Genomic DNA, 14,674 nt, shown 5'->3' with positions numbered 1-14,674 from the left:
TGTTGAATATGGTGAGTAGGGGTTCTTGTTGGTAGTTTTGGGTGGCCATTCACCAAATTTGGCGGTCTCTTTTTCCCCGCCCCCAACTTTGGCAGGTGTCGGTTAATTAAGGTAGGTGACGAATGAACAAAGAATAGATTGTGTAGATCTTGATTTGCAGGATTTGCAAACCGAGTTTCGTCAGGTGGTTGTGAGGCTTATTGGCTCATGTGGAATGCTTTTTTAAAGGGGAAGCTCCACACACACTATGCCCTTGTCCATGAACCTCCTGAAGTGCCTATGGATTTCGGTCCCTATTGACCATGGGCATGGTGACAATTTCGTTCCACGTTGTGGTGTTATCTACCCTGTTGATTCCGTCTCGTTTCTGCATTGATTGAATTTGGGGACGAGTTCGCTATCATCCCTTTTTCTAACCCTTAGACTGAACTTTGCCTTTTTTCTTTTTTCTTTTTTTTCTTTTTGGCAGCGAGTTCTTTCCTTCGGAACAACGCCGCCCTCTTGTGCAAGAGCCAACCCAACCAACAAAGCTCCACCCCACGATTAATTCGCGACGCCTTGGAGCTTCGACGTAATTGCACACTCAAGATTGCATCGCTTGGTAAGTTGAGAACTCAATCTTGAATGCGAAAGTCAATTTCTTCAGCTAACATAAGCTGGCGGATGTGACCAGATCCTTGAGTCGGAGTTTCACATAATCTCTTGCCCTTTGTTACTCGTCGACGTTGCACGCGTGCAACCAACAGTGTACAACAAGTCTCGTCGCTGCAACGCTCGTTTACGTCCAAACCCGCATGGGATACCATCCAGGACTTCAATCTAACTCTCGCGGAGGGAAAAGAGTCCAACATGCTTCCATCGCTCCGTTTCCAACGCCTGGTACCCATCGCCGTCCTTGTCCTGGTCTGCTTTTTCCTCCTGAGCTCACAGCTTCAGGAAACGCCGGACTCTGATTTCGACGCTGTCGAAGGCGCCATCAACCGACCCGAGGGCGCATCTAACGCAGATTCACAAGCCCAAACTCCAGCGCCACCATCAACGCCGACGACCCCCGAGACAAACAGCGACGACGTGGCGGATAAGCCAGCCCCCTCTCAATGCGCGTCCGAGATTGAGCGGCTCCGTGCCTTCGGCCTGTCAAGCCAATTCATTTACCACAGGCGCTGCATCCAGCCCAAGCACACATCCGACGCCCCGAGGGACGTCGTCACAAAAATACAGAAGCCACTTATTCAGAAGGGTGCTCACATCAACCTTGACACCTGCACACACGACGATCTCCCGCCATGCTCTCCCCTAACGTTGGAGGTGCCGTCCAAACACCCGGCAAAGAAATACCCACACCTGCTCTTTGGTATCTCTACCATGTACAAACGGCTGGAAGAAAGCCTGCCGGCATTTGAGACATGGCTTGGCGGCTCCGAATCGCCCATGGTGGCCGTCGTGGTGGATGCGGAGCCCGAGAATGAAGCGCCCAAGGATTTCGAGGCCGTAGAGGCCATGTATCGCAGGGCAGGCATCAAGCTGACCTGTGTGAAGCCGCGTAACTCGACTCTCAGCGTGGACCAGAACCACTTTACAGTGATCGAGGACCTTTTCGAGGCCGCCACACCGGAGATCAAGTGGATAGGGCTATTAGATGACGATACCTTTTTTCCTAGTCTATATAATCTTGACAAGGAACTTGCCAAATATGACTACAAGAAGTCCGTATGGCTCGGGGCACTCTCGGAGGACTTGGAGGCGATCCGCAACTGGGGCGTGATGGCATTTGGAGGGGCAGGTGTCTTCCTCAGCGTACCTTTAGCCAAGGAGCTAACGCCACGGATACCTGATTGCATCAATAACGCGCGCCGCGAAACGGGAGATGCCATTTTGCGCGACTGCATCTTTGACGAAACGCATACCAAGCTCACCACTGTCACGGGACTGTACCAACACGACCTTCGCGGTGATATCTCGGGCTTCTATGAGTCTGGCGTACGCCCGCTGTCTTTGCATCACTGGAAGTCGTGGTACCATGCGCCGGTGGACAAGATGGCCAGCGTAGTAAACGTGTGTGGCGACTGCTTCCTGCAGAGGTGGCGCTTTGGACACGACACACTATTTGCAAACGGTTACTCCATCACACAATATCCCGGGGTTGAAGGTGGTCTTGACAACCTTGACTTGGAGAGGACAGAGACCACATGGGTCACGAATCGCAACGACTTTGACTGGAGTCTGGGTCCGCTGCGGGAAAGACTCGCGGATGGAAAGAAAAAATCTTACCTTCTGGTCGACATAAAGCAGTCCGACATGAACCTGAATCAGTTTTATGTTTTCAAGGGCAAAGCGGAAAACCAGGAGATTGATGAGCTTGTCGAGATTATATGGGAGTTGTAAATTATACCAGGGGTAATAAGCTTAACGAAGGAACTTGAACATTCATATATTGTATCTCTTTCATATTAATATAAAAACTTGAGAATCACTGTCCCATTTGCGTTTGTACTGAACATGTGTTTACTACCTTAGGTGGTAACCAGCCGATGTCAAAAATTGGCCGTGGAAAAAAAAAAAAGTATCCGGCTGGGTAGGCCTTGTTGCGCTGTTTCTCCAAGGGCTACTTATGTTCTGGTCTAGTCTAGAAATAGTTTTATATCAACAATAATAGTATGCCGCTGAGTATTGCTAATCAATTCGATACCGAAGAAAAGGTTTGTACGAGTAATTATTTCTTCAGGTGCTGAAGTTGTTTGTATTTGGGGGCCAAGAAAGGGGAAAAAAAAAAAAAAAAAAAAAAAAAAAAAAAAAAAACCGAGAAGAATACCCAGGGGTGCCTTACTCTTGAAACCCGACCAGCGAGCTTTCTTTAACTATGAATAAAACTGCATTGCCCCCAAGTCCCAAAATTAGTCAAGATCCGCGACCTAATCTTCGTATTTTTCTTTTTTAGTAAGCATGAGAATTTTTGAAAATGCATACTATGTATAGTGAGGTATGGTACATTGCTTAAGCTAAGTAGGTAGGTATCTATCTACCTACCGTACCCAAATACGGGGTTATGCTGTACAGTATAGGAGTAGTAAGAACTACGAAGTAGTAAATAATGTGATTGCCAAGACTTTGGCCGATAATGTCGATCAGGAGGTTGTTTAAATTGGCAAACCCCGCCAATCGATTGTGCTAGGCCCTCACGGCTCTGCTTATAAATTTGGTTGCGGCTTGCGAACCGCCCATTATATTTACATTTTATCTTATCCGTTATTATTTTTCCACCCCAGGCCTAGGCCTGCATGGGATGGATGGGGTGGGGGATGGGGACGGGACGAGCTTTCCACCGGTTTCTGCGAATGACAAGCGAGCCACAGCTTGCTTAATCTCCGGCTATTTAGAACAACAAGTACAACGATTTAAAGGTAATTGGTTACTGGTGATGAAATAAATGAGCGAGCTATTGCAACCTTGGACACCTTATCAGAACACTAGGAGGAATGAGTCTAGGTACCACAACATACTTGATAGATAAGTCATTGATTGATCTTTGATCTGGGCGTCGCTACCCAGTCAAGGCTTTGCAGTCGGAGCTCACGGCGATTCTCTTTTTTTTTTCTTCTTTTTTTCCTCTTTTTCCTCCCCTCTTTCGACATTACTTTGTCCATGACCTCTCTCTTGACTAGGCGTCACTGGGACCGAAATGCGCTACTGCAACCTGGAGGGCTGCGCACAGTTTGGTGCTGCGAGACCCGCGACATTTTTCAACGGTAGGTTTCAGTCACCAAGCCACGCGCTTAGCTCGAATCGCTTTGTTTCCGACAAGCTGTTGCAAGGTGCAACGCATTTCCGACGTGTTGCCGTGGGCTGAAAGGTCTCGAATTCCTTTAGCAAAGAAAATCCTGTCTTGTACCTGAGGACCGGACCTTTGGTTTTTGATTATGGCATGTCTTGAATTTATCTAGAAAAAAACTCAATTCGATCGATTAACTTGATTCTGCAGCCAAAGAGTCGTAAGGAAACACAAAACAAAGGTCATCGCTAGCAACACCGATTTTGACCATACTGTACGTACATACAGGTACCTAGCATGGTTTCTTCCTTGATCAAGGTCAATCCAAAGGAAATGGGGGTGTACCAAATACCAACAAGAAAAGCAATGATAAAAGTACCTCTTTCCCGCCTCATCCCTGAATGAAAATTTGTTCATGTACCTCATATATGCATCAGGCAGGGAACCTACCTGTAATATCCCCTGGGATGGCCCAGTGCCCCTGGCCGGTACCTTGGATGATTTGATTCGGTGGGTGAGACGCGGGGATGAACTGGCTCATTTGCTATAGCGCACTAACAAATTGGTATGGGGACCTTGTACCAGGGATGTTAGCGGTGCCTTGTTTCTTTTGTCGAGAGAGGGTTTGGGTGGGTGATCCACCGGGCCTGGTTGCTTGTTCGTGCAATCAATTCAATTCTTTTCCTGTGCTAGCGGTCAATTATCGCTCGACCGCCTAGACGCATCAGTCGTGATCGGGCTGGGCTGCATCTTCAATTCAAGTTTTTTCTGCTTTCTCTGCCTTCTTTGCCGTCATTCATTGAGTCTTATCTCATCCACCCACGCTCTTTTTAATTTCTTTATTATTTTCTCAAGCTTAACTTTGCCGACAAGTCATTGTCGAGTCTGACAATTATCTTGTCAACCCAACGCTCGTTTCCTAGTCATTCGTTCAAGACAAACAAACCGAAAAAAAAACAAGTCGCTCGCTCGTTGTTGCGATACTTCCTGCTTACTTATTTGTTTTGAAAGAGGGACCGTGTACAGCCCTCTTCTTCTCGACTAGAGTCAATTCCTTCGATATTCCCTGCACCCTATTTTTGGCCCCGTGGAACAACCCGACACGCCCGAGACACGAGCTGTCCCCTCCCAGGCCTGGATCCGTCGCATACTTCGGTTGATACTGCGCATCTTCCCGCTGCACATTCCAACTCTTGCCATCTGGACTCTCGAATCATAGTCTCTTATTCTGCAGACGAACCTCATCTCCTGTGGAACATTCGAAGACCTCAAACTTTAACCCGGACTTCAGTTGATTACTCGCGACTGAAAACAATAAAACAAACAACCCCCGACCGGCCTTCGGAGCCCTGCCAATTGGCAAAGGGCGGTCGATACCCACACCCCGAAGACCACAGGCGAGATTCAAATTCGTTTGGGTGCGCCCCTATACCTCGAATATCGATCTCAACACGGCCCAAAACAACAAAAACAAAAAAAAACAAAAAAAAAAAAAACGAAAAGGTGTCATTGGGCTGCGTGATTATAGCACGTTTACTCGCCTCGTACCTGTACACCTTCAGAGTATTCAGTACTGTCTTAGCCAAAGAATGACCACAGCCCATCTGTCAATATGATGCTACACGAGCCCCCAATGGCGAATCATCTGGCTTCATTGAAACGAGCCGACTCTCCTCCTGGCCTCACCGGCTCGAAATCATCCAAATCTTCTTCCTTCCACTCTCGCAATTCAGATGACAGCAGTGTCCTGGCAGACGTTAGCCATTTTGAGGAGATAGGACTCGACGATGTTGCAACCCACCTCGAACGGGAGACACCCGTCAAGACGGCCCCCAACCCCTTTAGCGCCTCGTACCCGACAGACCTACGAGCCGCCTCCCGCAGAAAGTCAGCACCACGCTTGTCGGCCCCTAGGGATGTGGGCAAGACACGACCTCTGCGAGAAATCACTGCCGGATCCAAGACACGACCAAAGTTTCCCCCGCTACACACTTCTGACCTTCGGACCATCAATGTACGCAGCACAAATCTCAACACACTATACCCTGCGCCCATGACAAGTCCTATTCGTTCCAAGAGCCTGGGACCACGCAATGCCGCCATTCTGCCCTCAAGGCGCCGCAGAAGCCCGAGTCCCAACCTATCCATGGTTTCACGTGATCCTAGCATAGCAATGATACGACCACGGAGGAGCAGCTGGCAAGCAACCCATGAGCGCAAGTCATCTTTGGAACTGGAACGAGAGTGCGATGAGGATGACGATGATGACATCCCCGACTACCTCATTCTGGACAACGTGCCGATATCCCCAAGACCACAATCAGAACGATCGAGGAGTCAGGCGAGCTCCAAGGCCAACTCCCCCGACCGTGGGCCCAAGGAGAGGGTTAGGAGCATCGGCAATGGCACTCCTGCCGTTGCCATGGCACATGGTTCTCTTAGATCACCGACCTGGAAAACGGATGGTGCGCTGGCCTCGCCGCCAACCCCCAATGGCCTCAACCCCATATCTACACCACCGAGCGGCACTGTGAGCCCAATGAAGATGCGGACCAAGAGCTGGACGGTGGCATTGGCTGAACTGAATGCCGAAGCAAAGGAGTTGACGGAGAAGCTCGAGGAACATGCCGATGAATTGCAGCAAAAGTCGGCACAGCGTTCGAGCACGGGTTCCATGCCCACAAATCGACCCCGATCAGCTGATTCCAACGACAGCAAGACACGCCACAAGTCAGCGTTGCCAGAATTGCCGCCACTGCGCAGGAGTAACATCATGATTGATCCTCTGCCGATATCTAAAGAAAAGGAAGCTGTGCTCTCAAGGACCCGTCCGTCATGGCTGCCACCAAAGGATCCTGCCGAGGAGCGTCGTCACCTGAAGGAATATCAAAAGATGATGGCAAAGAGCGCCGAGGCAGACAGGCGGCGAGAGACGGCCAAGAAGCTCAAATCGGAATGCAAGGACGTAGCGGCGGATACTCTCATGCAAGTTTGGGAGTTTGACGTGCTGCCAAGATGGAACGAAGCCATTCGTGAGCGTCGAACTCGTGAGCTCTGGTGGAGAGGAGTTGCACCAAGGAGTCGAGGAGCCGTCTGGACAAGAGCAATTGGAAACGAGCTGGGCCTGACCGAGACATCATATCGCGCCGCTCTACGTCGCGCCCGCGAGGCCGAGGAACGGGATTCTGCCGGGAAGTCCACATCCGCCGACCAAAAACATGTTGGCTGGATGCGTGCCATCCGACGAGATGTTGAGAATGCCACCTGGACCGACCTCAGAATCTTCCAGAAAGGAGGCCCTCTACACCAGAGCCTTGTTGATGTTCTTTCGGCCTATGCCATGTACCGCAGTGACATCGGCTATGTTGCTGGATGCAACGTAAGTTCTGACGCCTTGTCGTGAGATGGGGTTCCTCATTGGATGCTAACATAAATTCATCTCATCAGACCATGGCGGCTCTTTTGCTCCTAAACCTTCCCTCTGCGACCGAATCGTTTATTGCACTGGCAAATGTGCTCAATCGACCACTACCTCTTAGCTTTTACGCCGCCGACCCTGGGGCAAAAGCCACGGCATACAGCCTCATTCTTCAGACTCTTGCCCATAAATCGCCAGCCCTGCACAAGCACATCACCAACTTGCCCGATCATGACCCCGAACTATACATGTGCGACTTGTTTGCTGGCCTCTTTACATCTCACCTACCACTAGACGCTGCCGCACGCCTATGGGACGTCTATGTCTTCGAGGGAGACAAGCTTCTGATACGTGCCGCCGTGGCGCTAATGACCGAGAACGAAATGTCTTTGCTTGGTACCACCAGCGCTTCAGAAGTCCATGCCGTTCTGAAGGGTCGCTCTGGCACCGCATCGTCTTTATCACCGGGCTCCGACAAGCCCTCTAAGTCGCAGCGCGTAGTTGGACGTGCTGGAGAGGAAGACGCATGGATCAATGCCGTGCGCTCCGCTGGCAAAGTTTGATTGTCACGCCTTTATGACTGCATGCAACCGCACCTCTGCTATTTGATGAACAATATTTGTTCGACGCTCGACGTCATGTATATACCCAGTAGTCAATCTGGAGAACTGGGCTTCATCTAAAGACTTGATTTCCTAGCTTTTTGTTTTTTTCGGGGGCGTTGATTTAATCGGGGCTGGATTTTACACTGTTATAACTTCATGCTGCAAAGCTGATCTGGGGATTTGTCCCTCCAAATCGCGCTTCTATTATGTATTCTTAATCTTGATCTGGGTACACAAACCCATATAGGTACCTAGACAGTTGCGCCCAGTCAACGTTACTGTACCTGGACATAACCTGGCTATATCCTCATAAGACCGTTCAATAACATGATGAAGAGTATCTACAAACAAATTACTTAGGCACTACAGTAATCAAGGCTTGAAAGACAATGTACCTAGCACCTACCTCTCCTAGGTAAAGTGTGATTGTCACCCTTCCGTGTTACACTGAGCAGGCTGCATGCACGTCATGAGCTGAACAACTTGACAAAGCCAATGACGCATGCCAAGCACCTGCGTCACCTAACCTAACCACAGCGTCGACACTTCTGCCCTACCACTTGCCTTGGTTTCACTCCACGCTCCAAGATTGACGTTAACCATGTAAAGTGGGTTTATAAAACAATAGACCAAGTCCTCCCCGCTTGGCCGGGTTTTCCTTGGGATGCGTCACTTTTTGACAAAATTCACAAATCCACCCACTCACTCTAGAAAAACACCCACATTCATAACACTTGCAAGAAGGCCGCTTTGCCGTTCTAGCCGGGCCAGAAACCTAACAAGGCAAGTCGTACCGCGAAATTATAATAAAAAAACGAAGCAGAATCCTCTATTGATATTTTCGGGGTGTTATATTTCCCCTTATAAGACTGGCGGTTTCTTGGAAGGATTTTGTACACCAGTAGAAGCTAACTCTGCGGTAACTAATACGAAAAAGGAGAAGCACAAAAACAAAAACAGAAACAAAAGAAGAAAAAGAAGAAAAAAATAGAGACAAAAAGTCTTGCGATTAGAGAAACCCTTACGCCAGACTCAACGAAAAAAAAGAGACAGACCAAAATGCCATTCTTCTACAGCAAAGGTGTCGGCGGTCGCCGCTTCGGAACGAGCATTCACGCTGACAGACATGGTGTGCGCCGAGGGCCATGGAGGTTCAACATCTGCGGCTTCAACTGCTTCAAGAATCGCCACTGATGATTGAAAGAGACGGAGCGTTTGGAACCTTGAAATATCAAGAAGATAATACATTGAGCGTTGCTGCGATTGTAACAAGCAAACATAAGTGAGCGCCTAGAGAGGCGGAGAGATTTATGGAATGAAGGGATTGGGTCTAAATAATGACTATGAGAAATGGCATGAAGTCAGGAGAACAGGCGCAACGCGAGACACACAAACAACACTTTTGGAGGGTATTTTTTTCCCCCCTTCAGAAGTGAGACCGTTAAGATAACTGGGCAGAAAGACCAAACGAAACATAAACACGCAAATGAGAACATTTTCATCAAATGCGCCACCAAACCTCGCGTGAAGAAAAAGGGGGTCTAAAACTGACAAAACGCCGTGACAAGACGGCAGTGAGATAATATAAACACATGTCACAAATAGCATGAAGATACTTCCGAGTGCAGTTGGCGAGACCGGCATATGTCAAACACAGCCATGGCAACATGGCTGCCCGCCGGCTTGGTGGCTGCATCGCAGGCATCGCATGCAGCGGTCCCCTCGGTGCGCTCTTTGTTTCTCTTGGGGTCATCTTTGAAATTTTCTTCTGCTTTTTCTGTCGGTTTCATCCTGACGACTTCAAACTTTGGTAAAGCTCGTTCCTCGTACCCACAACACACGTTTTGGTTGTCAGGACAGGAGATCTGCGTGGCATTTCTTTTTATTTATTTATTTTTTTTGATAGAAAAAAAAAAAAAACGCGTGGGCGGACGAAAGCCCCTTTGTTTCTGTTTGTTTCTCCCCGTCAACCCTGCACGAAAGTACCCCTTGCCGGCGACTTGGCGACAGGTGCGTTCTTCTTGTTCTTCTTCTTCTTCTTGGTCTTGGGCGGAGTTGTGGCCGGTGCCTTGCTGTCTGGTTTCTTCTGCTCATCCTTGACGTGCTTCTTCTTGGCCATGATCGCTGCGGCTCTTGCGTCCTCCTCCCTTTGTCGCTCCTTTCTTGCTTTCTTTTTGAGTCTTGCCCTCCTGTTCCTGAGGGCTTTCTTTTCTCGGAGATCGGCGCTGGTCGCGATGGGAGCCATGCCGCCCTGGTGGTTCTTGTTCGACTTCGTATTGTCGGCGTTGGCTGTAGGCAGAGTACGAGGCTGCTTGCTCGGCGGAGGGCAGTCCTCCCCGTCTTCGACCGCTTTTCTCTTCTTGGAAGCTGAAGATTGTCGCCGGTCGATTTGAACACCGCTCTGCTGTGAGGACTGGCGAGGAAAATCTTGATCATCATCGCCTAGATCGAAACGGCGCAAGGTTGACGGTGATGGATTATAATCAAGCTGTGGAGCTGAGGGTAGCTTGAGTAACCTCTTTTTGCTGGCTTTCTTGGAAGACGCTAGTGTTCCGATGTCACTGAGTGCAGGGGCAACTTGCTTGTGACCAGTGAACATAGTGGCAGGAGTGTTGTCCGCGGTATTGCTGTCAGCTTCTTCGTCAGACGTTACTTCGCGCTTGATGTGGACCTCGGACGACCTGGAGGTTACTTCGTGACGTGGTGCTTCAATGTGAAATGTCGTCTGTAAAGGAGGATAGCCGAGGACATTGTCTTCTTCGTCACTATCGAAATACTCCCGCTTCATAGCCACAAGTTCATCATCAGTAATGCCAGTATACGACTCATGAACTGGCTCTGACTTGATCTTAACTGTACTGGGAGAGACTGCAGCCTTGTCCCTTGCAGATGACAGCTCGGGCTCGTTCTTGGGGGTTGAGCTGGCAGGTGCAGCGGTTTCAGGATTGCAAACACCCTCGATTGGACTCAGCATCTCATCTGAAGAGTCCTGGTTCTCTTTTTGCTCGATAAGCTCCTTGGGATGATCTTTCGAACGATTGGTTGTCTTACCATCCAGGGGAGCAGGGCTGGAATCTTGTTCTGTCCTTTGTTTTTTCGGTGAGACTGATGACTGGGTAAATTTGTCTTCAGGGCCAGAAGAAGAGTTTCTGAGCCTGCCAGCCTCATCAAAGTCGAGAATACTGAAAGCATCCGCCCAATCTTTGAGAGAGCCGTCGTTGACGGTGGAGCGTGGTGAAGAGCCGACCGTAGAGCTTTGCATCTTGATAGGCTTGCGTTTGTAGGCGAGCTCAGTCGACTTGCCAGCTTTTCTGAGGCCTCGTGCGTTCTTGTCCCGTGTACCTGGATGGCTTGCCTGGTAGTTGCGGGCGAGAACAGTAAGAGAAAGATGCAGCTTGTCGCACTCTTCTACTCTCCTCCGGACGCGCTCATCACCCTCTCTCTCCTGTCGCCGCTTTTCTTTCCTTGTGGCGATCAGAAAGTCAATGCCTGTCTCGTGGAACCTGATCCGTCTGGTCTTCCTGCCAATGGTTGAGCGCAACCAATCCTTGTTGAACCCTCTCTCGATGCCATCGTTCATCAGTCGGTCCACGGGGGTCTTGGCTGGCTTTGGATCCTGTCTGGTCGTCGGCACGATGGGTGGCACTCCAGTCTTGGATGATCGTTCGAGAGCTTGGGGCAAAAGATTCATGTTGGCGACATATCTCGTGCCGCGGATTCTTTTCCTCCTGATGGACCGCTCCGAGTCACTGTCTGACGCGGAGGAGTCCCAGTCAAGCAGCTCCTCGGTAAAAAGAAGCTGGTCTTTGATGCGGTCTTCGTTCTTCATGCTCCAATCCACTTTCCGAATCGCTTTTGAGACATGTGCCCTGGCATCGTCGAGACTTGGCAGCTTCTCCTTGTCCAAAGGCTTTGTCGAGGCTACCTCGTTATCCATAGTTAGATCGATGACAGTCTCTATCGACTTGTCCTTCGTAAGATTCATGTTTGCTGGTTTGAGGCTCGAGGCAGCTGGGACTGTATGAGGAGCTGTCGAAGCTGCTCTGCGGGATGGGAAAGGCTGGGTCTGCGTATCACGTGTGTTGTAGCCGTCTAAAGTACGAGGACACTTGGGCTGTCGAATCTGAGCAGTCAGTCCATGAGGTAAAGTTGGGTTGGTATCACCCGCCGCACCGGAAGATCTCCGGTTCTTGTTCGCAGATAGAGTTGCTGCTGCCCTTGCAGATGGAGAAGATATTGGACTTGACAGGCTGCCATTGATTTGTGCTGCGTGACCTCCTCTCATAGCAGCCAGCTGTAGACCTCGGCCTGCGGTGAGACTTTTGGAGGCCAAAGACTTTCCCATGGTGATAGGTAATGAATCTTGGTCTTCCTCGGTGAGGTCGACAAAGCTAACCTTCTTCCTCGGTGACGAAGTATGAGAGATCTGTAGTGGACTGTTGCGCAGAATGCTACGCGGAGCCGGCGGCGTGCGGATTGATGTCATACTTGGGAATTGTAGGGAAAGCTATTATGAAAGGAAGATGACGAGTTGGTCATTCGTGGTGAAAAAACAGTTCGAGGTGTCTTGTCTCTTTCAGGAAGCCTGCTACTGACCAGAGTTGAGCCACGAAAAGTATGTTTGTGAGAGATAAAAGGAATATACTTTTCTAGTTTGCGAGGCTCAAATCTGAGAAATGGGTAATGGGTGCAGTCTCGGACCGAACGTAAAGAGTGAAGCTCATGGTAAATGACGCAGGTAAAAACTGGGGGGAAAGTGTGAGATGCTTGGGTAGAAACAAATTTTAACCCAAAAGTGAGTTAAAAGTGAGTTGGTACGAGTTTGTCGAGAACTTGGATGCGAGCCGTGTAGAAGCTCAAAAGTTGTTTGCGGATTTAGAATATCAGCACACCTGCCAAACACAAACACGGACAAATTGACTACCTACTTTAGATAGTTGGGTACATACCACCTTGGTAGGGTACAATTGTGGGGAGCTTTGATACCAAGTCCATGTTGTTGTCAACATTTCCATTAAAAAAAACTTTAATCAGTATGTTTGTAAATACAAAAGACCTATGCCTGCCTACCTACTTAAGGATGTTTTACCGCCGAGTGGTGTCGGTGAATCAAACCATGGCATACCTACGACAGAACGATACTCAGGCAGCTGCAACGCCTGAGACGGCTGACATTAGACATTTTCACGGCGAGCATGGTTTGAAGGGGTCACCGCCATCAAAGGCAAATCATTAAGATAGAAAACCGAACTAATCTCCGCGAGTTGCCATGCGTAAAACCTTCAATCATGATCTCATAATAGTTCCATGGCTTCTACCAGTGTCAGTGTTCCCACAATGTAGCAAACGACGTTGTTCATCGTTGTTCATAAACACTGCAGAACTTACTCCCGAAGCAATGGTTCCAACCCTTCAAATCTTCTTGGTGTTATTCCTGTTAGCCCCCCTTGCACCTACTTGCATGATAGGCTGCCATCTCGAATCACTACTCCGTCATCTTTGACAGCAGAAATGTTAGCATCATCAAAGCGGCCACAAAGACGTGCGAAAGAAGCATTAACTTACCCAACTTCAGGGTGCTGGCCTGTTGATTACATGTACAAGCAAGCACGTTGCCGTCCTTGAGGCTGCACGTGTCACAGTAGTTGCGGAGCTTGCCCCTGCGGTCGGTTAAGTTATGATTAGTTGCTGGCCATGTGAACACAACATCTCCTGAGTAGAACTTACATTGGCGTCCAAATCAGCGTGTTGTTGCTGTAATCGATACCGACGCACTGGTTGAGGTCCAGGGTGCTCTCGAGTTTCTGGCCCTGAGGACCGGAGCATGAGCCTTTGAGGTTGTCGTTGAGTGCCTTGCCTGGATAGCCGTTGACGAGCTCGATGTTGGTACATGAGGCACTGAGGATGCCAGTTTGCCGGATGGTGATGGCAGGGAGTGCCGCCACAAAGGGGACGATGATCAGGTTGATGAGGTACATGATGGATTTGTTGGTTTGTTGGTGGATAGTAACGGAAATGATTGATTACAGGCCGGGATAGGACAACAGGAAAGGTAAGGTAGTAGGTGAAAGGAAATCGCGAAACAAGCGAATGAATCTCAACTTGGTCGTACGAAATAGGATAAGGCCGTTTGCCGAGTTCGTGGCAAGAACAAAAAGAGTCGGAAATTTTGGGCACTTGGACCAAAACTAACACTCTATGATGTAAGGTATCTCTGTACACGTACCATAGGTAAGGTAAGGTAGGTAAGGTAGGCAAATTAAAAATTTAAAACACAAAAAGAGGGCGTGGAAAGGGGTAAGAACTCGTGCTGAGATACGTTCCTTCCTTTTGGGGTTCGACGACGAAGGAATTTTCTATAGCTTTGCAGTCAAGAGATCCTAAGACGGCACCCCATGCGCATCCAAGGCAGGGAAAAAAAAAGGTACCTTACGCGAGATTCAAATTGAAGGGATTAACTGCCAACCCACTACAAATATCGCCGGCTCGACAGCTCAAGACGTGGTTGCAATGAAATTACAACCATGATGATCTTCTCCCAAGGTAGGAAGGATAAAGGTCGTTTATACTTTTTGACTTCCCACTTACTTACTGCCTGCTCGGATTCTGAGGAAAGTTTCCCGATCAGCCCCCCCTGAGCCGCAGCTTTTCATGCAGTCCGAACTATTTTTCGAGCGGGCATTGTTCGCATTAGCGAAACGGGGAAAAAGATCCTGAATTCACTTCATGACTCTTGCCAGAATAATCCATCCCGAGTTGAGACTGTCTGGCTTACCCCTGTTCGTGGGACGACTTTTTCAATCAGATTTCCCCACCAATCTCGCCAAGCAAGGAGCATTGGCATCAAAAACTGCCGTTACCCACTTTTAATGACAGCCCCGC

The 14,674-nt window shown here is 49.1% G+C and overlaps 5 protein-coding genes across 5 annotated transcripts; 3 read left to right on the top strand and 2 right to left on the bottom strand.

Moving 5' to 3' along the window:
* Nucleotides 1–247: 247 nt before the first annotated feature.
* PgNI_05217 (uncharacterized protein) lies at nucleotides 248–2,385 on the top strand (the record flags this gene model as incomplete). Its single annotated transcript, XM_031125251.1, has 3 exons — nucleotides 248–311; nucleotides 470–601; nucleotides 758–2,385. The coding sequence occupies 3 exons, from the start codon at nucleotides 248–250 to the stop codon at nucleotides 2,383–2,385; spliced, it is 1,824 nt and encodes a 607-aa protein (XP_030982295.1).
* A 2,794-nt stretch (nucleotides 2,386–5,179) lies between these two features.
* PgNI_05216 (uncharacterized protein) lies at nucleotides 5,180–8,106 on the top strand. The gene is made up of 2 exons (XM_031125250.1): nucleotides 5,180–7,148; nucleotides 7,217–8,106. Exons 1-2 carry the CDS (start codon nucleotides 5,382–5,384, stop codon nucleotides 7,748–7,750), a joined length of 2,301 nt encoding a protein of 766 aa, XP_030982296.1. The 5' UTR covers nucleotides 5,180–5,381; the 3' UTR covers nucleotides 7,751–8,106.
* A 745-nt stretch (nucleotides 8,107–8,851) lies between these two features.
* PgNI_05215 (uncharacterized protein) lies at nucleotides 8,852–8,986 on the top strand (the record flags this gene model as incomplete). Its single annotated transcript, XM_031125249.1, has 1 exon — nucleotides 8,852–8,986. One exon carries the CDS (start codon nucleotides 8,852–8,854, stop codon nucleotides 8,984–8,986), a length of 135 nt encoding a protein of 44 aa, XP_030982293.1.
* Nucleotides 8,987–9,758: 772 nt separating this feature from the next.
* On the bottom strand, nucleotides 9,759–12,278 carry PgNI_05214 (uncharacterized protein; the record flags this gene model as incomplete). Its single annotated transcript, XM_031125248.1, has 1 exon — nucleotides 9,759–12,278. The coding sequence occupies one exon, from the start codon at nucleotides 12,276–12,278 to the stop codon at nucleotides 9,759–9,761; it is 2,520 nt and encodes an 839-aa protein (XP_030982294.1).
* A 760-nt stretch (nucleotides 12,279–13,038) lies between these two features.
* PgNI_05213 (uncharacterized protein) lies at nucleotides 13,039–14,097 on the bottom strand. Its single transcript, XM_031125247.1, has 3 exons — nucleotides 13,520–14,097; nucleotides 13,358–13,452; nucleotides 13,039–13,289 (listed from the first exon to the last, which is right to left on the bottom strand). Exons 1-3 carry the CDS (start codon nucleotides 13,768–13,770, stop codon nucleotides 13,246–13,248), a joined length of 390 nt encoding a protein of 129 aa, XP_030982298.1. The 5' UTR covers nucleotides 13,771–14,097; the 3' UTR covers nucleotides 13,039–13,245.
* Between the last annotated feature and the right edge of the window lie 577 nt (nucleotides 14,098–14,674).

The sequence above is a fragment of the Pyricularia grisea genome, chromosome I (assembly GCF_004355905.1).
Source record: "Pyricularia grisea strain NI907 chromosome I, whole genome shotgun sequence".
NCBI lineage: Eukaryota > Fungi > Ascomycota > Sordariomycetes > Magnaporthales > Pyriculariaceae > Pyricularia > Pyricularia grisea.
Note: the sequence above shows the minus strand (reverse complement) of the source record. Positions and strands in the feature narration are given on the sequence as shown.

What these genes read in the sequence shown, in the direction of transcription:
- PgNI_05213 (XM_031125247.1), bottom strand. Translation starts at nt 13,770, where the DNA reads ATGTACCTCATCAACCTGATCATCGTCCCCTTTGTGGCGGCACTCCCT. An exon ending in ACGCTGATTTGGACGCCAAT is followed by an intron (nt 13,453 to 13,519) that starts GTAAGTTCTACT and finishes AACCGACCGCAG; the next exon opens with GGGCAAGCTCCGCAACTACT. An exon ending in GGCCAGCACCCTGAAGTTGG is followed by an intron (nt 13,290 to 13,357) that starts GTAAGTTAATGC and finishes CTGCTGTCAAAG; the next exon opens with ATGACGGAGTAGTGATTCGA.
- PgNI_05216 (XM_031125250.1), top strand. Translation starts at nt 5,382, where the DNA reads ATGATGCTACACGAGCCCCCAATGGCGAATCATCTGGCTTCATTGAAA. An exon ending in GCTATGTTGCTGGATGCAAC is followed by an intron (nt 7,149 to 7,216) that starts GTAAGTTCTGAC and finishes TCATCTCATCAG; the next exon opens with ACCATGGCGGCTCTTTTGCT.